The sequence below is a fragment of the Salvelinus fontinalis genome, chromosome 33 (assembly GCF_029448725.1).
Source record: "Salvelinus fontinalis isolate EN_2023a chromosome 33, ASM2944872v1, whole genome shotgun sequence".
NCBI lineage: Eukaryota > Metazoa > Chordata > Actinopteri > Salmoniformes > Salmonidae > Salvelinus > Salvelinus fontinalis.
The window spans coordinates 21,541,395-21,563,921 of record NC_074697.1 but is presented as its reverse complement, the minus strand read 5'-3'; the positions used below and the strand labels follow the sequence as shown (position 1 = coordinate 21,563,921).

The following is a 22,527-nucleotide window of genomic DNA, read 5'->3' as shown; positions in this document are numbered from 1 at the left end:
TAATGGAGATTCAGACGATATAATGAAGGTTCCTTACCTAGACTCAATAAAAATATGAATTTCTCTGTGTGTGTGTCTGTTAATGTGTGTATGTGTCTGTTCATGTTTGTGCGTTTGTGTGCGTGTTGGTCATGGCCGGTCTGGGTGGTGATAAATCCATGTGGTCTTAAGGGAGATTCCTTAGTAAATCCTCAGTCGTCCAGACCACCCGGCATTGTGGTCTCTTTCTTTCTCTCTCTCTCTCTCTCTCTCTCTCTCTCTCTCTCTCTCTCTCTCTCTCTCTCTCTCTCTCTCTCTCTCTCTCTCTCTCTCTCTCTCCTCTCTCTCTCTCTCTCTCTCTCTCTCTCTCTCTCTCTCTCTCTCTCTCTCTCTCTCTCTCGCACACGCACACGCACACGCACACGCACACGCACACACAGGCACACACAGGCACACACAACAACTCCTAATGGGAAACAAATTCCCTGTCTTTACTAGGATTTCACCCTCTCTTCCTAGTGCCTTTTCCTATCCGCAGGGCAAGGAACTATTATAAACACTTCTCTATGTTGACATACGCTTTCAAACTATTTCCAAGATGCAAAATCCAGACCACAAATGAAGATGCCAACTGATCTCTATGTCAAAGGGGGATTTTGAGGGTTGCAAATAATTCTGCTGAAGAATAAGGCTGTGACTATTTGGTAGTGGCGGTCACCTCAGGGCAGATTGATTNAAGAATAAGGCTGTGACTATTTGGTAGTGGCGGTCACCTCAGGGCAGATTGATTATCACAGAGTAATAAACTCCTCAGCCGTGCACAGTGTGAGCTGGATCTCTCCTCACACCACTCTCAACCTCTCTTTATCATTACACAGAGGCCGTGGCTCAAAGACCCAGAAGCACGCACCTCAATTAACTCTCCCCCCAGCTTTCAGTGAGGGGTGATCAGTCTAAACCAGCTGGACTTCCCCCCTGCCTCCCCTGGTCAGCTTCCTGGTCATAGCACATTGACAAAACCCCCTCTTAAACCTGATGTTTCTCTTAAACTCTCAAACGGTCACAACCCATTAACACAATACCCATCCCTGTCGTGCCTCTGTGACGCATTTTGGCGTTAAAGATTGTCAAAGATCCTGAACAGATAGAGAGATAACACAAAGCACCTTCCGTTTTAATTCTTCCTTCTGTCTTCTACTGTGAGAAGAAGACTAGAGGCTCTCCTCTCCTCTAACCCCTGCCGGCGTGAATCAAAGAGGACCGTAGCGCTGAGCGTTAGCTGGTGAAGCGGCAGGGATTGGGGCTGATTGACTGGGAGGGGATGAGGAGATAAAGACTCAGCATGTAGTAGCAAGCCGGGCTGAGCTGGGCTGGGCTGGGCTGGGCTGGGCTGGGGGATACCAGAGGCTACGCTAATCCTGTGGCTAGCTAATGTTAACGGGGGAGGGAGAGGAAGACACACAGGGAAAGGAGCCCAGTTTCATTATTGTGGCTCAGAGTAAGGGATTTCCCTCACTTTTTGGGGTTTGTGGACTTTCTTGTGTGTGTGTGTTCTTTGTGTGTGTGAGTGTCTGTGTGAAAAGGCATGACTTTGAGTTAGTGTGGTGGATGCATGTGGGACTTTGAGTTAGTGTGGTGGATGCATGTGGGACTTTGAGTTACGGTAGTGTGGTGGATGCATGTGGGACTTTGAGTTAGTGTGGTGGATGTATGTGGGACTTTGAGTTAGTGTGGTGGATGCATGTGGGACTTTGAGTTACGGTAGTGTGGTGGATGCATGTGGGACTTTGAGTTAGTGTGGTGGATGTATGTGGGACTTTGAGTTAGTGTGGTGGATGCATGTGGGACTTTGAGTTACGGTAGTATGGTGGATGCATGTGGGACTTTGAGTTAGTGTGGTGGATGCATGTGGGACTTTGAGTTAGTGTGGTGGATGTATGTGGGACTTTGAGTTAGTGTGGTGGATGTATGTGGGACTTTGAGTTAGTGTGGTGGATGCATGTGGGACTTTGAGTTACGGTAGTGTGGTGGATGCATGTGGGACTTTGAGTTAGTGTGGTGGATGCATGTGGGACTTTGTTTTGAACACTACTCAAAGTGTTTGTGTGTTTTGTCTCATGAATTTATGAATATGGATTTACAAATTCATGCCTTTGAATGCCTTTTTGGGACTTTGTGGGACTGATGGACTTACCCAGCCTTGTATAAAACACTCAGATAATTACACACTTTTATTCTATGGGGAAACGATCCCTCTCCACCCACACAGAACACCTCCCCTTCTCCTATACCTCCGGCCCCAGGGCTCAATGCCATTTGCTGGTCCTGCCAAGGACTCAGTGATTGACAGGCTACTTGGCCCAATCGGTATCCTGGCTGTCTGAACCGCACCTCTCACAGAATCCATATTTTGTCCTCCTCTTCTGGTCCAGTGCTCTTGGGTGAAATGCAACCCTCTAGACTTCCCAGATTTTATGGAAACGGGTACAGTCGAGAGGAACTCCTTGAAAGCCGAGATCTCAGATTTAGCTGTCAATCAAGAGGAAAGGGTAGCACCAACCTTCGCCAGAGTCAGAAAAGTGTCACCTAGGTTACAATTTGAGGCATTTGTAGTCTAGTGTAGTGTAGGCCTTATGGACTGAGAACCTGGCTCAGAGGAGACACTGGGCAAAAAGAGGTGACATTTGTTTGTTAATTGTGTTGGAACCGCCATGGCTTTGTGTACATTTCACATTGCAGCCCTGCCAATAAAGCATAGTTTAATTCTAGAGAGGGAGGAGGGGCGGTTCTGTGATATTTTTTGTAACTCTTGTGTGGTAACTTCTCTCCTCTCTATTCGTCTGATGAATGCCAGCCACAGGGCATTGGTGAAATGTCTGGCTTTCAGAGGAGAGATGGGTAGAGCTGGAGAAAATGAATAGAAGATAGAAACCTCAGTCAGCTTGTTGAATCGCCCAACAAGAGAAGGAGAAATAGAAAGCCAGAGAGAGAGAGATAGATATGATGGAAAGAGAGCAGCATTACACAGTGAGTGATTTTACTATCTTGTGGTGTGTACTACCTGTGAGTGTTCTATGTTCCCTGCCGACTGACTTTGTCTCCCTCGCTATCTGTGTTCTTGCAGCCTGTAAGATTGGCTACTACCGCGCTCTGGCCACAGACGGTGCCTGCTCCAAGTGTCCTCTCCACAGTTACTCTGTCAGAGAGGGATCCACATCCTGTGCCTGTGACAAGGGCTACTTCCGCTCAGAGACTGACCCTGCATCCATGCCATGCACCAGTAAGTGTACACACACATGCACGCATGTACGCACGCACACACACACACGCAAATGCATGTACCCACACACACACATACACACGCAAATGCATGTACACACACACACACACACACACACACACACACACACACACACACACACACACACACACACACACACACACACACACACACACACACACACACACACACACACACACACACACACACACACACACACACACACACTAACACAGTGGTTGCACACACAGCTGGTGTTTAATAGTTGCATTCTGATTCCAGGTGGTACTTAGTGATCACTCAATGTGACAAAGAACTAATGAGGAAATAAAACACTGCATCCAAGATTCACTCTTCCACCAGAGAGAGAGAGCGATAGGGAAGGAGAGAGAGAGCGATAGGGAAGGAGAGAGAGAGCGATAGGGAAGGAGAGAGAGAGCGATAGGGAAGGAGAGAGAGAGTGATAGGGAAGGAGAGAGAGAGCGATAGGGAAGGAGGAGAGTGTGATAGGGAAACAGAGAGAGAGAGAGAGATAGGGAAGGAGAGAGAGAGAGCGATAGGGAAGGAGAGAGAGCGATAGGGAAGGAGAGAGAGAGCGATGGGGAAGGAGAGAGAGAGTGATAGGGAAGGAGAGAGAGCGATAGGGAAGGAGAGAGAGAGCGATAGGGAAGGAGAGAGAGAGTGATAGGGAAAGAGGGAGAGAGAGAGATAGGGAAGGAGAGAGAGAGAGCGATAGGGAAGGAGAGAGCGAGAGCGATAGGGAAGGAGAGAGAGCGATAGGAAAGGAGAGAGAGAGCGATAGGGAAGGAGAGAGAGTGTGATAGGGAAAGAGAGAGAGAGATAGGGAAGGAGACAGAGAGAGCGATAGGGAAGGAGAGAGAGAGCGATAGGGAAGGAGAGAGAGATTGATAGGGAAGGAGAGAGAGATTGATAGGGAAGGAGAGAGCGATAGGGAAGGAGAGAGAGAGCGATAGGGAAGGAGAGAGAGAGAGCAATAGGGAAGGAGAGAGAGAACGATAGGGAAGGAGAGAGAGAGCGATAGGGAAGGAGAGAGAGAGAGATAGGGAAGGAGAGAGAGAGAGCGATAGGGAAGGAGAGAGAGAGAGCGATAGGGAAGGAGAGAGAGAGCGATAGGGAAGGAGAGAGAGAGAGCGATAGGGAAGGAGAGAGAGAGAGCAATAGGGAAGGAGAGAGAGAACGATAGGGAAGGAGAGAGAGAGCGATAGGGAAGGAGAGAGAGAGAGATAGGGAAGGAGAGAGAGAGAGCGATAGGGAAGGAGAGAGAGAGAGCGATAGGGAAGGAGAGAGAGAGCGATAGGGAAGGAGAGAGAGCGATAGGGAAGGAGAGAGAGCGATAGGGAAGGAGAGAGAGAACGATAGGGAAGGAGAGAGAGAGCGATAGGGAAGGAGAGAGAGTGATAGGGAAGGAGAGAGAGAACGATAGGGAAGGAGAGAGAGAGCGATAGGGAAGGAGAGAGAGAGCGATAGGGAAGGAGAGAGAGCGACAGGGAAGGAGAGAGAGAGCGATAGGGAAGGAGAGAGAGAGTGATAGGGAAAGAGGGAGAGAGAGAGATAGAGAAGGAGAGAGAGAGAGCGATAGGGAAGGAGAGAGAGAGAGCGATAGGGAAGGAGAGAGAGCGATAGGAAAGGAGAGAGAGAGCGATAGGGAAGGAGAGAGAGTGTGATAGGGAAAGAGAGAGAGAGATAGGGAAGGAGACAGAGAGAGCGATAGGGAAGGAGAGAGATTGATAGGGAAGGAGAGAGCGATAGGGAAGGAGAGAGAGAGCGATAGGGAAGGAGAGAGAGAGCGATAGGGAAGGAGAGAGAGAGAGCAATAGGGAAGGAGAGAGAGAGCGATAGGGAAGGAGAGAGAGAGCGATAGGGAAGGAGAGAGAGAGCGATAGGGAAGGAGAGAGAGAGCGATAGGGAAGGAGAGAGAGAGCGATAGGGAAGGAGAGAGAGAGAGCGATAGGGAAGGAGAGAGAGAGAGCGATAGGGAAGGAGAGAGAGAGTGATAGGGAAGGAGAGAGAGAGCGATAGGGAAGGAGAGAGAGTGATAGGGAAGGAGAGAGAGAACGATAGGGAAGGAGAGAGAGAACGATAGGGAAGGAGAGAGAGAGCGATAGGGAAGGAGAGAGAGTGATAGGGAAGGAGAGAGAGAACGATAGGGAAGGAGAGAGAGAACGATAGGGAAGGAGAGAGAGAACGATAGGGAAGGAGAGAGACAGCGATAGGGAAGGAGAGAGAGTGATAGGGAAGGAGAGAGAGAACTTTAAGGAAGGAGAGAGAGAACTTTAAAGAAGGAGAGAGAGAGCGATAGGGAAGGAGAGAGAGAGCGATAGGGAAGGAGAGAGAGAGCGATAGGGAAGGAGAGAGAGAGAGCGATAGGGAAGGAGAGAGAGAGCGATAGGGAAGGAGAGAGAGAGTGATAGGGAAGGAGAGAGAGAGCGATAGGGAAGGAGAGAGAGTGATAGGGAAGGAGAGAGAGAACGATAGGGAAGGAGAGAGAGAACGATAGGGAAGGAGAGAGAGAGCGATAGGGAAGGAGAGAGAGTGATAGGGAAGGAGAGAGAGAACGATAGGGAAGGAGAGAGAGAACGATAGGGAAGGAGAGAGAGAACGATAGGGAAGGAGAGAGACAGCGATAGGGAAGGAGAGAGAGTGATAGGGAAGGAGAGAGAGAACTTTAAGGAAGGAGAGAGAGAGCGATAGGGAAGGAGAGAGAGTGATAGGGAAGGAGAGAGAGAATGATAGGGAAAGAGAGAGAGAGCGATAGGGAAGGAGAGAGAGAGTGTGATAGGGAAGGAGAGAGAGAGCGATAGGGAAGGAGAGAGAGAGCGATAGGGAAGGAGAGAGAGAGAGCGATAGGGAAGGAGAGAGAGAGAGCGATAGGGAAGGAGAGAGAGAGAGCGATAGGGAAGGAGAGAGAGAGTGATAGGGAAGGAGAGAGAGAGCGATAGGGAAGGAGAGAGAGTGATAGGGAAGGAGAGAGAGAACGATAGGGAAGGAGAGAGAGAACGATAGGGAAGGAGAGAGAGAGCGATAGGGAAGGAGAGAGAGTGATAGGGAAGGAGAGAGAGAACGATAGGGAAGGAGAGAGAGAACGATAGGGAAGGAGAGAGAGAATGATAGGGAAGGAGAGAGACAGCGATAGGGAAGGAGAGAGAGTGATAGGGAAGGAGAGAGAGAACTTTAAGGAAGGAGAGAGAGAGCGATAGGGAAGGAGAGAGAGTGATAGGGAAGGAGAGAGAGAACTTTAAGGAAGGAGAGAGAGAGCGATAGGGAAGGAGAGAGAGTGATAGGGAAGGAGAGAGAGAATGATAGGGAAGGAGAGAGAGAGCGATAGGGAAGGAGAGCGATAGGGAAGGAGGGAGAGAGCGATAGGGAAGGAGAGAGAGAGTGATAGGGAAAGAGAGAGAGAGCGATAGGGAAGGAGAGAGAGAGTGTGATAGGGAAAGAGAGAGAGAGTGATAGGGAAAGAGAGAGAGAGCGATAGGGAAGTAGAGAGAGAGCGATAGGGAAGGAGAGAGAGAGTGTGATAGGGAAAGAGAGAGAGAGTGATAGGGAAAGAGAGAGAGAGCGATAGGGAAGGAGAGAGAGCGATAGGGAAGGAGAGAGAGAGTGTGATAGGGAAAGAGAGAGAGAGCGATAGGGAAGGAGAGAGAGTGATAGGGAAGGAGAGAGAGAACTTTAAGGAAGGAGAGAGAGAGCGATAGGGAAGGAGAGAGAGTGATAGGGAAGGAGAGAGAGAATGATAGGGAAAGAGAGAGAGAGCGATAGGGAAGGAGAGAGAGAGTGTGATAGGGAAGGAGAGAGAGAGCGATAGGGAAGGAGAGAGAGAGCGATAGGGAAGGAGAGAGAGAGAGCGATAGGGAAGGAGAGAGAGAGAGCGATAGGGAAGGAGAGAGAGAGAGCGATAGGGAAGGAGAGAGAGAGAGCGATAGGGAAGGAGAGAGAGAGTGATAGGGAAGGAGAGAGAGAGCGATAGGGAAGGAGAGAGAGTGATAGGGAAGGAGAGAGAGAACGATAGGGAAGGAGAGAGAGAACGATAGGGAAGGAGAGAGAGAGCGATAGGGAAGGAGAGAGAGTGATAGGGAAGGAGAGAGAGAACGATAGGGAAGGAGAGAGAGAACGATAGGGAAGGAGAGAGAGAATGATAGGGAAGGAGAGAGACAGCGATAGGGAAGGAGAGAGAGTGATAGGGAAGGAGAGAGAGAACTTTAAGGAAGGAGAGAGAGAGCGATAGGGAAGGAGAGAGAGTGATAGGGAAGGAGAGAGAGAACTTTAAGGAAGGAGAGAGAGAGCGATAGGGAAGGAGAGAGAGTGATAGGGAAGGAGAGAGAGAATGATAGGGAAGGAGAGAGAGAGCGATAGGGAAGGAGAGCGATAGGGAAGGAGGGAGAGAGCGATAAGGAAGGAGAGAGAGAGTGATAGGGAAAGAGAGAGAGAGCGATAGGGAAGGAGAGAGAGTGATAGGGAAGGAGAGAGAGAACTTTAAGGAAGGAGAGAGAGAGCGATAGGGAAGGAGAGAGAGTGATAGGGAAGGAGAGAGAGAATGATAGGGAAAGAGAGAGAGAGCGATAGGGAAGGAGAGAGAGAGTGTGATAGGGAAGGAGAGAGAGAGCGATAGGGAAGGAGAGAGAGAGCGATAGGGAAGGAGAGAGAGAGAGCGATAGGGAAGGAGAGAGAGAGAGCGATAGGGAAGGAGAGAGAGCGATAGGGAAGGAGAGAGAGAGAGCGATAGGGAAGGAGAGAGAGAGTGATAGGGAAGGAGAGAGAGAGCGATAGGGAAGGAGAGAGAGTGATAGGGAAGGAGAGAGAGAACGATAGGGAAGGAGAGAGAGAACGATAGGGAAGGAGAGAGAGAGCGATAGGGAAGGAGAGAGAGTGATAGGGAAGGAGAGAGAGAACGATAGGGAAGGAGAGAGAAAGCTATAGGGAAGGAGAGAGAGAATGATAGGGAAGGAGAGAGACAGCGATAGGGAAGGAGAGAGAGTGATAGGGAAGGAGAGAGAGAACTTTAAGGAAGGAGAGAGAGAGCGATAGGGAAGGAGAGAGAGTGATAGGGAAGGAGAGAGAGAACTTTAAGGAAGGAGAGAGAGAGCGATAGGGAAGGAGAGAGAGTGATAGGGAAGGAGAGAGAGAATGATAGGGAAGGAGAGAGAGAGCGATAGGGAAGGAGAGCGATAGGGAAGGAGGGAGAGAGCGATAGGGAAGGAGAGAGAGAGTGATAGGGAAAGAGAGAGAGAGCGATAGGGAAGGAGAGAGAGAGTGTGATAGGGAAAGAGAGAGAGAGTGATAGGGAAAGAGAGAGAGAGCGATAGGGAAGTAGAGAGAGAGCGATAGGGAAGGAGAGAGAGAGTCTGATAGGGAAAGAGAGAGAGAGTGATAGGGAAAGAGAGAGAGAGCGATAGGGAAGGAGAGAGAGAGTGTGATAGGGAAAGAGAGAGAGAGCGATAGGGAAGGAGAGAGAGAACGATAGGGAAGGAGAGAGAGAACGATAGGGAAGGAGAGAGAGAGCGATAGGGAAGGAGAGTGTGATACGGAAAGAGAGAGAGAGAGAGATAGGGAAGGAGAGAGAGAGAGCGATAGGGAAGGAGAGAGAGCGATAGGGAAGGAGAGAGAGAGCGATAGGGAAGGAGAGAGAGAGTGATAGGGAAGGAGAGAGAGCGAAAGGGAAGGAGAGAGAGAGCGATAGGGAAGGAGAGAGAGAGTGATAGGGAAAGAGGGAGAGAGAGTGATAGGGAAGGAGAGAGAGAGAGCGATAGGGAAGGAGAGAGAGCGATAGGAAAGGAGAGAGAGTGATAGGGAAGGAGAGAGAATGTGATAGGGTAAGAGAGAGAGAGATAGGGAAGGAGACAGAGAGAGCGATAGGGAAGGAGAGAGAGATTGATAGGGAGGAGAGAGCGATAGGGAAGGAGAGAGAGAGCGATAGGGAAGGAGAGAGAGAGCGATAGGGAAGGAGAGAGAGAGAGCAATAGGGAAGGAGAGAGAGAGCGATAGGGAAGGAGAGAGAGAGCGAAAGGGAAGGAGAGAGAGAGCGATAGGGAAGGAGAGAGAGAGAGCGATAGGGAAGGATAGAGAGAGTGATAGGGAAGGAGAGAGAGAGCGATAGGGAAGGAGAGAGAGAGCGATAGGGAAGGAGACAGAGCGATAGGGAAGGAGAGAGAGAGCGATAGGGAAGGAGAGAGAGTGATAGGGAAGGAGAGAGAGAACGATAGGGAAAGAGAGAGAGAGCGATAGGGAAGGAGAGAGAGTGATAGGGAAGGAGAGAGAGAACGATAGGGAAGGAGAGAGAGTGATAGGGAAGGAGAGAGAGAACGATAGGGAAGGAGAGAGAGAGCAATAGGGAAGGAGAGAGAGTGATAGGGAAGGAGAGAGAGTGATAGGGAAGGAGAGAGAACGATAGGGAAGGAGAGAGAGAGCGATAGGGAAGGAGAGAGAGTGATAGGGAAGGAGAGAGAGAACGATAAGGAAGGAGAGAGAGAGCGATAGGGAAGGAGAGAGAGTGATAGGGAAGGAGAGAGAGAATGATAGGGAAGGAGAGAGAGAGCGATAGGGAAGGAGAGCGATAGGGAAGGAGGGAGAGAGCGATAGGGAAGGAGAGAGAGAGTGATAGGGAAAGAGAGAGAGAGCGATAGGGAAGGAGAGAGAGAGTGTGATAGGGAAAGAGAGAGAGAGTGATAGGGAAAGAGAGAGAGAGCGATAGGGAAGTAGAGAGAGAGCGATAGGGAAGGAGAGAGAGAGTGTGATAGGGAAAGAGAGAGAGAGTGATAGGGAAAGAGAGAGAGAGCGATAGGGAAGGAGAGAGAGAGTGTGATAGGGAAAGAGAGAGAGAGCGATAGGGAAGGAGAGAGAGAACGATAGGGAAGGAGAGAGAGAACGATAGGGAAGGAGAGAGAGAGCGATAGGGAAGGAGAGTGTGATACGGAAAGAGAGAGAGAGAGAGATAGGGAAGGAGAGAGAGAGAGCGATAGGGAAGGAGAGAGAGCGATAGGGAAGGAGAGAGAGAGCGATAGGGAAGGAGAGAGAGAGTGATAGGGAAGGAGAGAGAGCGATAGGGAAGGAGAGAGAGAGCGATAGGGAAGGAGAGAGAGAGTGATAGGGAAAGAGGGAGAGAGAGTGATAGGGAAGGAGAGAGAGAGAGCGATAGGGAAGGAGAGAGAGCGATAGGAAAGGAGAGAGAGTGATAGGGAAGGAGAGAGAAAGTGATAGGGTAAGAGAGAGAGAGATAGGGAAGGAGACAGAGAGAGCGATAGGGAAGGAGAGAGAGATTGATAGGGAGGAGAGAGCGATAGGGAAGGAGAGAGAGAGCGATAGGGAAGGAGAGAGAGAGCGATAGGGAAGGAGAGAGAGAGAGCAATAGGGAAGGAGAGAGAGAGCGATAGGGAAGGAGAGAGAGAGCGAAAGGGAAGGAGAGAGAGAGCGATAGGGAAGGAGAGAGAGAGAGCGATAGGGAAGGATAGAGAGAGTGATAGGGAAGGAGAGAGAGAGCGATAGGGAAGGAGAGAGAGAGCGATAGGGAAGGAGACAGAGCGATAGGGAAGGAGAGAGAGAGCGATAGGGAAGGAGAGAGAGTGATAGGGAAGGAGAGAGAGAACGATAGGGAAAGAGAGAGAGAGCGATAGGGAAGGAGAGAGAGTGATAGGGAAGGAGAGAGAGAACGATAGGGAAGGAGAGAGAGTGATAGGGAAGGAGAGAGAGAACGATAGGGAAGGAGAGAGAGAGCAATAGGGAAGGAGAGAGAGTGATAGGGAAGGAGAGAGAGTGATAGGGAAGGAGAGAGAACGATAGGGAAGGAGAGAGAGAGCGATAGGGAAGGAGAGAGAGCGATAGGAAAGGAGAGAGAGAGCGATAGGGAAGGAGAGAGAGTGTGATAGGGAAAGAGAGAGAGAGATAGGGAAGGAGACAGAGAGAGCGATAGGGAAGGAGAGAGAGAGCGATAGGGAAGGAGAGAGAGATTGATAGGGAAGGAGAGAGAGATTGATAGGGAAGGAGAGAGCGATAGGGAAGGAGAGAGAGAGCGATAGGGAAGGAGAGAGAGAGCGATAGGGAAGGAGAGAGAGAGAGCGATAGGGAAGGAGAGAGAGAGAGCGATAGGGAAGGAGAGAGAGAGAGCAATAGGGAAGGAGAGAGAGAACGATAGGGAAGGAGAGAGAGAGCGATAGGGAAGGAGAGAGAGAGAGATAGGGAAGGAGAGAGAGAGAGCGATAGGGAAGGAGAGAGAGAGAGCGATAGGGAAGGAGAGAGAGAGCGATAGGGAAGGAGAGAGAGCGATAGGGAAGGAGAGAGAGCGATAGGGAAGGAGAGAGAGAACGATAGGGAAGGAGAGAGAGAGCGATAGGGAAGGAGAGAGAGTGATAGGGAAGGAGAGAGAGAACGATAGGGAAGGAGAGAGAGAGCGATAGGGAAGGAGAGAGAGAGCGATAGGGAAGGAGAGAGAGCGACAGGGAAGGAGAGAGAGAGCGATAGGGAAGGAGAGAGAGAGTGATAGGGAAAGAGGGAGAGAGAGAGATAGAGAAGGAGAGAGAGAGAGCGATAGGGAAGGAGAGAGAGAGAGCGATAGGGAAGGAGAGAGAGCGATAGGAAAGGAGAGAGAGAGCGATAGGGAAGGAGAGAGAGTGTGATAGGGAAAGAGAGAGAGAGATAGGGAAGGAGACAGAGAGAGCGATAGGGAAGGAGAGAGATTGATAGGGAAGGAGAGAGCGATAGGGAAGGAGAGAGAGAGCGATAGGGAAGGAGAGAGAGAGCGATAGGGAAGGAGAGAGAGAGAGCAATAGGGAAGGAGAGAGAGAGCGATAGGGAAGGAGAGAGAGAGCGATAGGGAAGGAAAGAGAGAGCGATAGGGAAGGAGAGAGAGAGCGATAGGGAAGGAGAGAGAGAGCGATAGGGAAGGAGAGAGAGAGAGCGATAGGGAAGGAGAGAGAGAGAGCGATAGGGAAGGAGAGAGAGAGTGATAGGGAAGGAGAGAGAGAGCGATAGGGAAGGAGAGAGAGTGATAGGGAAGGAGAGAGAGAACGATAGGGAAGGAGAGAGAGAACGATAGGGAAGGAGAGAGAGAGCGATAGGGAAGGAGAGAGAGTGATAGGGAAGGAGAGAGAGAACGATAGGGAAGGAGAGAGAGAACGATAGGGAAGGAGAGAGAGAACGATAGGGAAGGAGAGAGACAGCGATAGGGAAGGAGAGAGAGTGATAGGGAAGGAGAGAGAGAACTTTAAGGAAGGAGAGAGAGAACTTTAAGGAAGGAGAGAGAGAGCGATAGGGAAGGAGAGAGAGAGCGATAGGGAAGGAGAGAGAGAGCGATAGGGAAGGAGAGAGAGAGAGCGATAGGGAAGGAGAGAGAGAGCGATAGGGAAGGAGAGAGAGAGTGATAGGGAAGGAGAGAGAGAGCGATAGGGAAGGAGAGAGAGTGATAGGGAAGGAGAGAGAGAACGATAGGGAAGGAGAGAGAGAACGATAGGGAAGGAGAGAGAGAGCGATAGGGAAGGAGAGAGAGTGATAGGGAAGGAGAGAGAGAACGATAGGGAAGGAGAGAGAGAACGATAGGGAAGGAGAGAGAGAACGATAGGGAAGGAGAGAGACAGCGATAGGGAAGGAGAGAGAGTGATAGGGAAGGAGAGAGAGAACTTTAAGGAAGGAGAGAGAGAGCGATAGGGAAGGAGAGAGAGTGATAGGGAAGGAGAGAGAGAATGATAGGGAAAGAGAGAGAGAGCGATAGGGAAGGAGAGAGAGAGTGTGATAGGGAAGGAGAGAGAGAGCGATAGGGAAGGAGAGAGAGAGCGATAGGGAAGGAGAGAGAGAGAGCGATAGGGAAGGAGAGAGAGAGAGCGATAGGGAAGGAGAGAGAGTGATAGGGAAGGAGAGAGAGAACTTTAAGGAAGGAGAGAGAGAGCGATAGGGAAGGAGAGAGAGTGATAGGGAAGGAGAGAGAGAATGATAGGGAAGGAGAGAGAGAGCGATAGGGAAGGAGAGCGATAGGGAAGGAGGGAGAGAGCGATAGGGAAGGAGAGAGAGAGTGATAGGGAAAGAGAGAGAGAGCGATAGGGAAGGAGAGAGAGAGTGTGATAGGGAAAGAGAGAGAGAGTGATAGGGAAAGAGAGAGAGAGCGATAGGGAAGTAGAGAGAGAGCGATAGGGAAGGAGAGAGAGAGTGTGATAGGGAAAGAGAGAGAGAGTGATAGGGAAAGAGAGAGAGAGCGATAGGGAAGGAGAGAGAGAGTGTGATAGGGAAAGAGAGAGAGAGCGATAGGGAAGGAGAGAGAGTGATAGGGAAGGAGAGAGAGAACTTTAAGGAAGGAGAGAGAGAGCGATAGGGAAGGAGAGAGAGTGATAGGGAAGGAGAGAGAGAATGATAGGGAAAGAGAGAGAGAGCGATAGGGAAGGAGAGAGAGAGTGTGATAGGGAAGGAGAGAGAGAGCGATAGGGAAGGAGAGAGAGAGCGATAGGGAAGGAGAGAGAGAGAGCGATAGGGAAGGAGAGAGAGAGAGCGATAGGGAAGGAGAGAGAGAGAGCGATAGGGAAGGAGAGAGAGAGAGCGATAGGGAAGGAGAGAGAGAGTGATAGGGAAGGAGAGAGAGAGCGATAGGGAAGGAGAGAGAGTGATAGGGAAGGAGAGAGAGAACGATAGGGAAGGAGAGAGAGAACGATAGGGAAGGAGAGAGAGAGCGATAGGGAAGGAGAGAGAGTGATAGGGAAGGAGAGAGAGAACGATAGGGAAGGAGAGAGAGAACGATAGGGAAGGAGAGAGAGAATGATAGGGAAGGAGAGAGACAGCGATAGGGAAGGAGAGAGAGTGATAGGGAAGGAGAGAGAGAACTTTAAGGAAGGAGAGAGAGAGCGATAGGGAAGGAGAGAGAGTGATAGGGAAGGAGAGAGAGAACTTTAAGGAAGGAGAGAGAGAGCGATAGGGAAGGAGAGAGAGTGATAGGGAAGGAGAGAGAGAATGATAGGGAAGGAGAGAGAGAGCGATAGGGAAGGAGAGCGATAGGGAAGGAGGGAGAGAGCGATAGGGAAGGAGAGAGAGAGTGATAGGGAAAGAGAGAGAGAGCGATAGGGAAGGAGAGAGAGAGTGTGATAGGGAAAGAGAGAGAGAGTGATAGGGAAAGAGAGAGAGAGCGATAGGGAAGTAGAGAGAGAGCGATAGGGAAGGAGAGAGAGAGTGTGATAGGGAAAGAGAGAGAGAGTGATAGGGAAAGAGAGAGAGAGCGATAGGGAAGGAGAGAGAGAGTGTGATAGGGAAAGAGAGAGAGAGCGATAGGGAAGGAGAGAGAGAACGATAGGGAAGGAGAGAGAGAACGATAGGGAAGGAGAGAGAGAGCGATAGGGAAGGAGAGTGTGATACGGAAAGAGAGAGAGAGAGAGATAGGGAAGGAGAGAGAGAGAGCGATAGGGAAGGAGAGAGAGCGATAGGGAAGGAGAGAGAGAGCGATAGGGAAGGAGAGAGAGAGTGATAGGGAAGGAGAGAGAGCGATAGGGAAGGAGAGAGAGAGCGATAGGGAAGGAGAGAGAGAGTGATAGGGAAAGAGGGAGAGAGAGTGATAGGGAAGGAGAGAGAGAGAGCGATAGGGAAGGAGAGAGAGCGATAGGAAAGGAGAGAGAGTGATAGGGAAGGAGAGAGAATGTGATAGGGTAAGAGAGAGAGAGATAGGGAAGGAGACAGAGAGAGCGATAGGGAAGGAGAGAGAGATTGATAGGGAGGAGAGAGCGATAGGGAAGGAGAGAGAGAGCGATAGGGAAGGAGAGAGAGAGCGATAGGGAAGGAGAGAGAGAGAGCAATAGGGAAGGAGAGAGAGAGCGATAGGGAAGGAGAGAGAGAGCGAAAGGGAAGGAGAGAGAGAGCGATAGGGAAGGAGAGAGAGAGAGCGATAGGGAAGGATAGAGAGAGTGATAGGGAAGGAGAGAGAGAGCGATAGGGAAGGAGAGAGAGAGCGATAGGGAAGGAGACAGAGCGATAGGGAAGGAGAGAGAGAGCGATAGGGAAGGAGAGAGAGTGATAGGGAAGGAGAGAGAGAACGATAGGGAAAGAGAGAGAGAGCGATAGGGAAGGAGAGAGAGTGATAGGGAAGGAGAGAGAGAACGATAGGGAAGGAGAGAGAGTGATAGGGAAGGAGAGAGAGAACGATAGGGAAGGAGAGAGAGAGCAATAGGGAAGGAGAGAGAGTGATAGGGAAGGAGAGAGAGTGATAGGGAAGGAGAGAGAACGATAGGGAAGGAGAGAGAGAGCGATAGGGAAGGAGAGAGAGTGATAGGGAAGGAGAGAGAGAACGATAAGGAAGGAGAGAGAGAGCGATAGGGAAGGAGAGAGAGTGATAGGGAAGGAGAGAGAGAATGATAGGGAAGGAGAGAGAGAGCGATAGGGAAGGAGAGCGATAGGGAAGGAGGGAGAGAGCGATAGGGAAGGAGAGAGAGAGTGATAGGGAAAGAGAGAGAGAGCGATAGGGAAGGAGAGAGAGAGTGTGATAGGGAAAGAGAGAGAGAGTGATAGGGAAAGAGAGAGAGAGCGATAGGGAAGTAGAGAGAGAGCGATAGGGAAGGAGAGAGAGAGTGTGATAGGGAAAGAGAGAGAGAGTGATAGGGAAAGAGAGAGAGAGCGATAGGGAAGGAGAGAGAGAGTGTGATAGGGAAAGAGAGAGAGAGCGATAGGGAAGGAGAGAGAGAACGATAGGGAAGGAGAGAGAGAACGATAGGGAAGGAGAGAGAGAGCGATAGGGAAGGAGAGTGTGATACGGAAAGAGAGAGAGAGAGAGATAGGGAAGGAGAGAGAGAGAGCGATAGGGAAGGAGAGAGAGCGATAGGGAAGGAGAGAGAGAGCGATAGGGAAGGAGAGAGAGAGTGATAGGGAAGGAGAGAGAGCGATAGGGAAGGAGAGAGAGAGCGATAGGGAAGGAGAGAGAGAGTGAAAGGGAAAGAGGGAGAGAGAGTGATAGGGAAGGAGAGAGAGAGAGCGATAGGGAAGGAGAGAGAGCGATAGGAAAGGAGAGAGAGTGATAGGGAAGGAGAAAGAATGTGATAGGGTAAGAGAGAGAGAGATAGGGAAGGAGACAGAGAGAGCGATAGGGAAGGAGAGAGAGATTGATAGGGAGGAGAGAGCGATAGGGAAGGAGAGAGAGAGCGATAGGGAAGGAGAGAGAGAGCGATAGGGAAGGAGAGAGAGAGAGCAATAGGGAAGGAGAGAGAGAGCGATAGGGAAGGAGAGAGAGAGCGAAAGGGAAGGAGAGAGAGAGCGATAGGGAAGGAGAGAGAGAGAGCGATAGGGAAGGATAGAGAGAGTGATAGGGAAGGAGAGAGAGAGCGATAGGGAAGGAGAGAGAGAGCGATAGGGAAGGAGACAGAGCGATAGGGAAGGAGAGAGAGAGCGATAGGGAAGGAGAGAGAGTGATAGGGAAGGAGAGAGAGAACGATAGGGAAAGAGAGAGAGAGCGATAGGGAAGGAGAGAGAGTGATAGGGAAGGAGAGAGAGAACGATAGGGAAGGAGAGAGAGTGATAGGGAAGGAGAGAGAGAACGATAGGGAAGGAGAGAGAGAGCAATAGGGAAGGAGAGAGAGTGATAGGGAAGGAGAGAGAGTGATAGGGAAGGAGAGAGAACGATAGGGAAGGAGAGAGAGAGCGATAGGGAAGGAGAGAGAGTGATAGGGAAGGAGAGAGAGAACGATAAGGAAGGAGAGAGAGAGCGATAGGGAAGGAGAGAGAGTGATAGGGAAGGAGAGAGAGAACGATAGGGAAGGAGAGAGAGAGCGATAGGGAAGAAGAGCGATAGGGAAGGAGGGAGAGAGCGATAGGGAAGGAGAGAGAGAGTGATAGGGAAAGAGAGAGAGAGAGATAGGGAAGGAGAGAGAGAGTGATAGGAAAAGAGAGAGAGAGTGATAGGGAAAGAGAGAGAGAGCGATAGGGAAGGAGAGAGAGAGTGATAGGGAAAGAGAGAGAGAGCGATATGGAAGGAGAGAGAGAGCGATAGGGAAGGAGAGAGAGAGCGATAGGGAAGGAGAGAGAGAGCGATAGGGAAGGAGAGTGTGATACAGAAAGAGAGAGAGAGAGAGATAGGGAAGGAGAGAGAGAGAGCGATAGAGAAGGAGAGAGAGCGATAGGGAAGGAGAGAGAGAGCGATAGGAAAGGAGAGAGAGAGTGATAGGGAAGGAGAGAGAGCGATAGGGAAGGAGAGAGAGAGCGATAGGGAAGGAGAGAGAGTGATAGGGAAAGAGGGAGAGAGAGTGATAGGGAAGGAGAGAGAGTGATAGGGAAGGAGAGAGAGAACGATAAGGAAGGAGAGAGAGAGCGATAGGGAAGGAGAGAGAGTGATAGGGAAGGAGAGAGAGAACGATAGGGAAGGAGAGAGAGAGCGATAGGGAAGGAGAGCGATAGGGAAGGAGGGAGAGAGCGATAGGGAAGGAGAGAGAGAGTGATAGGGAAAGAGAGAGAGAGAGATAGGGAAGGAGAGAGAGAGTGATAGGGAAAGAGAGAGAGAGCGATAGGGAAGGAGAGAGAGAGTGTGATAGGGAAAGAGAGAGAGAGCGATAGGGAAGGAGAGAGAGAACGATAGGGAAGGAGAGAGAGAACGATAGGGAAGGAGAGAGAGAGCGATAGGGAAGGAGAGAGAGAGCGATAGGGAAGGAGAGTGTGATACAGAAAGAGAGAGAGAGAGAGATAGGGAAGGAGAGAGAGAGAGCGATAGGGAAGGAGAGAGAGCGATAGGGAAGGAGAAAGAGAGCGATAGGGAAGGAGAGAGAGAGTGATAGGGAAGGAGAGAGAGCGATAGGGAAGGAGAGAGAGAGCGATAGGTAAGGAGAGAGAGAGTGATAGGGAAAGAGGGAGAGAGAGTGATAGGGAAGGAGAGAGAGAGAGCGATAGGGAAGGAGAGAGAGCGATAGGAAAGGAGAGAGAGAGCGATAGGAAAGGAGAGAGAGAGCGATAGGGAAGGAGAGAGAGTGTGATAGGGAAAGAGAGAGAGAGAGATAGGGAAGGAGACAGAGAGAGCGATAGGGAAGGAGAGAGAGTGATAGGGAAGGAGAGAGAGAACGATAGGGAAGGAGAGAGAGAGTGAGAGGGAAGGAGAGCGATAGGGAAGGAGGGAGAGAGCGATAGGGAAGGAGAGAGAGAGTGATAGGGAAAGAGGGAGAGAGAGTGATAGGGAAGGAGAGAGAGTGATAGGGAAGGAGAGAGAGAACGATAAGGAAGGAGAGAGAGAGCGATAGGGAAGGAGAGAGAGTGATAGGGAAGGAGAGAGAGAACGATAGGGAAGGAGAGAGAGAGCGATAGGGAAGGAGAGCGATAGGGAAGGAGGGAGAGAGCGATAGGGAAGGAGAGAGAGAGTGATAGGGAAAGAGAGAGAGAGAGATAGGGAAGGAGAGAGAGAGTGATAGGGAAAGAGAGAGAGAGCGATAGGGAAGGAGAGAGAGAACGATAGGGAAAGAGAGAGAGAGCGATAGGGAAGGAGAGAGAGTGATAGGGAAGGAGAGAGAGAACGATAGGGAAGGAGAGAGAGTGATAGGGAAGGAGAGAGAGAACGATAGGGAAGGAGAGAGAGAGCAATAGGGAAGGAGAGAGAGTGATAGGGAAGGAGAGAGAGTGATAGGGAAGGAGAGAGAACGATAGGGAAGGAGAGAGAGAGCGATAGGGAAGGAGAGAGAGTGATAGGGAAGGAGAGAGAGAACGATAAGGAAGGAGAGAGAGAGCGATAGGGAAGGAGAGAGAGTGATAGGGAAGGAGAGAGAGAACGATAGGGAAGGAGAGAGAGAGCGATAGGGAAGAAGAGCGATAGGGAAGGAGGGAGAGAGCGATAGGGAAGGAGAGAGAGAGTGATAGGGAAAGAGAGAGAGAGAGATAGGGAAGGAGAGAGAGAGTGATAGGAAAAGAGAGAGAGAGTGATAGGGAAAGAGAGAGAGAGCGATAGGGAAGGAGAGAGAGAGTGATAGGGAAAGAGAGAGAGAGCGATATGGAAGGAGAGAGCGATAGGGAAGGAGAGAGAGAGCGATAGGGAAGGAGAGAGAGAGCGATAGGGAAGGAGAGTGTGATACAGAAAGAGAGAGAGAGAGAGATAGGGAAGGAGAGAGAGAGAGCGATAGAGAAGGAGAGAGAGCGATAGGGAAGGAGAGAGAGAGCGATAGGAAAGGAGAGAGAGAGTGATAGGGAAGGAGAGAGAGCGATAGGGAAGGAGAGAGAGAGCGATAGGGAAGGAGAGAGAGTGATAGGGAAAGAGGGAGAGAGAGTGATAGGGAAGGAGAGAGAGTGATAGGGAAGGAGAGAGAGAACGATAAGGAAGGAGAGAGAGAGCGATAGGGAAGGAGAGAGAGTGATAGGGAAGGAGAGAGAGAACGATAGGGAAGGAGAGAGAGAGCGATAGGGAAGGAGAGCGATAGGGAAGGAGGGAGAGAGCGATAGGGAAGGAGAGAGAGAGTGATAGGGAAAGAGAGAGAGAGAGATAGGGAAGGAGAGAGAGAGTGATAGGGAAAGAGAGAGAGAGCGATAGGGAAGGAGAGAGAGAGTGTGATAGGGAAAGAGAGAGAGAGCGATAGGGAAGGAGAGAGAGAACGATAGGGAAGGAGAGAGAGAACGATAGGGAAGGAGAGAGAGAGCGATACGGAAGGAGAGAGAGAGCGATAGGGAAGGAGAGTGTGATACAGAAAGAGAGAGAGAGAGAGATAGGGAAGGAGAGAGAGAGAGCGATAGGGAAGGAGAGAGAGCGATAGGGAAGGAGAGAGAGAGCGATAGGGAAGGAGAGAGAGAGTGATAGGGAAGGAGAGAGAGCGATAGGGAAGGAGAGAGAGAGCGATAGGTAAGGAGAGAGAGAGTGATAGGGAAAGAGGGAGAGAGAGTGATAGGGAAGGAGAGAGAGAGAGCGATAGGGAAGGAGAGAGAGCGATAGGAAAGGAGAGAGAGAGCGATAGGAAAGGAGAGAGAGAGCGATAGGGAAGGAGAGAGAGTGTGATAGGGAAAGAGAGAGAGAGAGATAGGGAAGGAGACAGAGAGAGCGATAGGGAAGGAGAGAGAGTGATAGGGAAGGAGAGAGAGAACGATAGGGAAGGAGAGAGAGAGCGAGAGGGAAGGAGAGCGATAGGGAAGGAGGGAGAGAGCGATAGGGAAGGAGAGAGAGAGTGATAGGGAAAGAGGGAGAGAGAGTGATAGGGAAGGAGAGAGAGTGATAGGGAAGGAGAGAGAGAACGATAAGGAAGGAGAGAGAGAGCGATAGGGAAGGAGAGAGAGTGATAGGGAAGGAGAGAGAGAACGATAGGGAAGGAGAGAGAGAGCGATAGGGAAGGAGAGCGATAGGGAAGGAGGGAGAGAGCGATAGGGAAGGAGAGAGAGAGTGATAGGGAAAGAGAGAGAGAGAGATAGGGAAGGAGAGAGAGAGTGATAGGGAAAGAGAGAGAGAGCGATAGGGAAGGAGAGAGAGAGTGTGATAGGGAAAGAGAGAGAGAGCGATAGGGAAGGAGAGAGAGAACGATAGGGAAGGAGAGAGAGAACGATAGGGAAGGAGAGAGAGAGCGATAGGGAAGGAGAGAGAGAGCGATATGGAAGGAGAGTGTGATACAGAAAGAGAGAGAGAGAGAGATAGGGAAGGAGAGAGAGAGAGCGATAGGGAAGGAGAGAGAGCGATAGGGAAGGAGAGAGAGAGCAATAGGGAAGGAGAGAGAGAGTGATAGGGAAGGAGAGAGAGAGAGCGATAGGGAAGGAGAGAGAGCGATAGGGAAGGAGAGAGAGCGATAGGAAAGGAGAGAGAGAGCGATAGGAAAGGAGAGAGAGAGCGATAGGGAAGGAGAGAGAGTGTGATAGGGAAAGAGAGAGAGAGAGATAGGGAAGGAGACAGAGAGAGCGATAGGGAAGGAGAGAGAGTGATAGGGAAGGAGAGAGAGAACGATAGGGAAGGAGAGAGAGAGCGAGAGGGAAGGAGAGCGATAGGGAAGGAGGGAGAGAGCGATAGGGAAGGAGAGAGAGAGTGATAGGGAAAGAGGGAGAGAGAGTGATAGGGAAGGAGAGAGAGTGATAGGGAAGGAGAGAGAGAACGATAAGGAAGGCGAGAGAGAGCGATAGGGAAGGAGAGAGAGTGATAGGGAAGGAGAGAGAGAACGATAGGGAAGGAGAGAGAGAGCGATAGGGAAGGAGAGCGATAGGGAAGGAGGGAGAGAGCGATAGGGAAGGAGAGAGAGAGTGATAGGGAAAGAGAGAGAGAGAGATAGGGAAGGAGAGAGAGAGTGATAGGGAAAGAGAGAGAGAGCGATAGGGAAGGAGAGAGAGAGTGTGATAGGGAAAGAGAGAGAGAGCGATAGGGAAGGAGAGAGAGAACGATAGGGAAGGAGAGAGAGAACGATAGGGAAGGAGAGAGAGCGATAGGGAAGGAGAGAGAGAGCGATATGGAAGGAGAGTGTGATACAGAAAGAGAGAGAGAGAGAGATAGGGAAGGAGAGAGAGAGAGCGATAGGGAAGGAGAGAGAGCGATAGGGAAGGAGAGAGAGAGCAATAGGGAAGGAGAGAGAGAGTGATAGGGAAGGAGAGAGAGAGAGCGATAGGGAAGGAGAGAGAGCGATAGGGAAGGAGAGAGAGCGATAGGAAAGGAGAGAGAGAGCGATAGGAAAGGAGAGAGAGAGCGATAGGGAAGGAGAGAGAGTGTGATAGGGAAAGAGAGAGAGAGAGATAGGGAAGGACACAGAGAGAGCGATAGGGAAGGAGAGAGAGATTGATAGGGAAGGAGAGAGCGATAGGGAAGGAGAGAGAGAGCGATAGGGAAGGAGAGAGAGAGAGCGATAGGGAAGGAGAGAGAGAGCGATAGGGAAGGAGAGAGAGAGCGATAGGGAAGGAGAGAGAGAGAGCGATAGGGAAGGATAGAGAGAGTGATAGGGAAGGAGAGAGAGAGCGATAGGGAAGGAGAGAGAGAGTGATAGGGAAGGAGACAGAGCGATAGGGAAGGAGAGAGAGAGCGATAGGGAAGGAGAGAGAGTGATAGGGAAGGAGAGAGAGAACGATAGTGAAGGAGAGAGAGAGCGATAGGGAAGGAAAGAGAGTGATAGGGAAGGAGAGAGAGAGCGATAGGGAAGGAGAGTGTGATACAGAAAGAGAGAGAGAGAGAGATAGGGAAGGAGAGAGAGAGAGCGATAGGGAAGGAGAGAGAGCGATAGGGAAGGAGAGAGAGAGCAATAGGGAAGGAGAGAGAGAGTGATAGGGAAGGAGAGAGAGCGATAGGGAAGGAGAGAGAGAGCGATAGGGAAGGAGAGAGAGAGTGATAGGGAAAGAAGGAGAGAGAGTGATAGGGAAGGAGAGAGAGAGAGCGATAGGGAAGG

The 22,527-nt window shown here is 50.6% G+C and overlaps 1 protein-coding gene across 2 annotated transcripts in view; it reads left to right on the top strand.

The window, feature by feature from the left end:
* Positions 1-22,527, top strand: part of LOC129831803 (ephrin type-A receptor 4) — a 189,493-nt gene that overhangs the window by 65,384 nt on the left and 101,582 nt on the right. For both annotated transcript variants that reach the window (XM_055895267.1, XM_055895266.1), the window contains exon 4: positions 3,104-3,259. In XM_055895267.1, the coding sequence (XP_055751242.1) occupies positions 3,104-3,259 (156 nt within the window). The remainder of the gene's footprint in view (positions 1-3,103; positions 3,260-22,527) is intronic.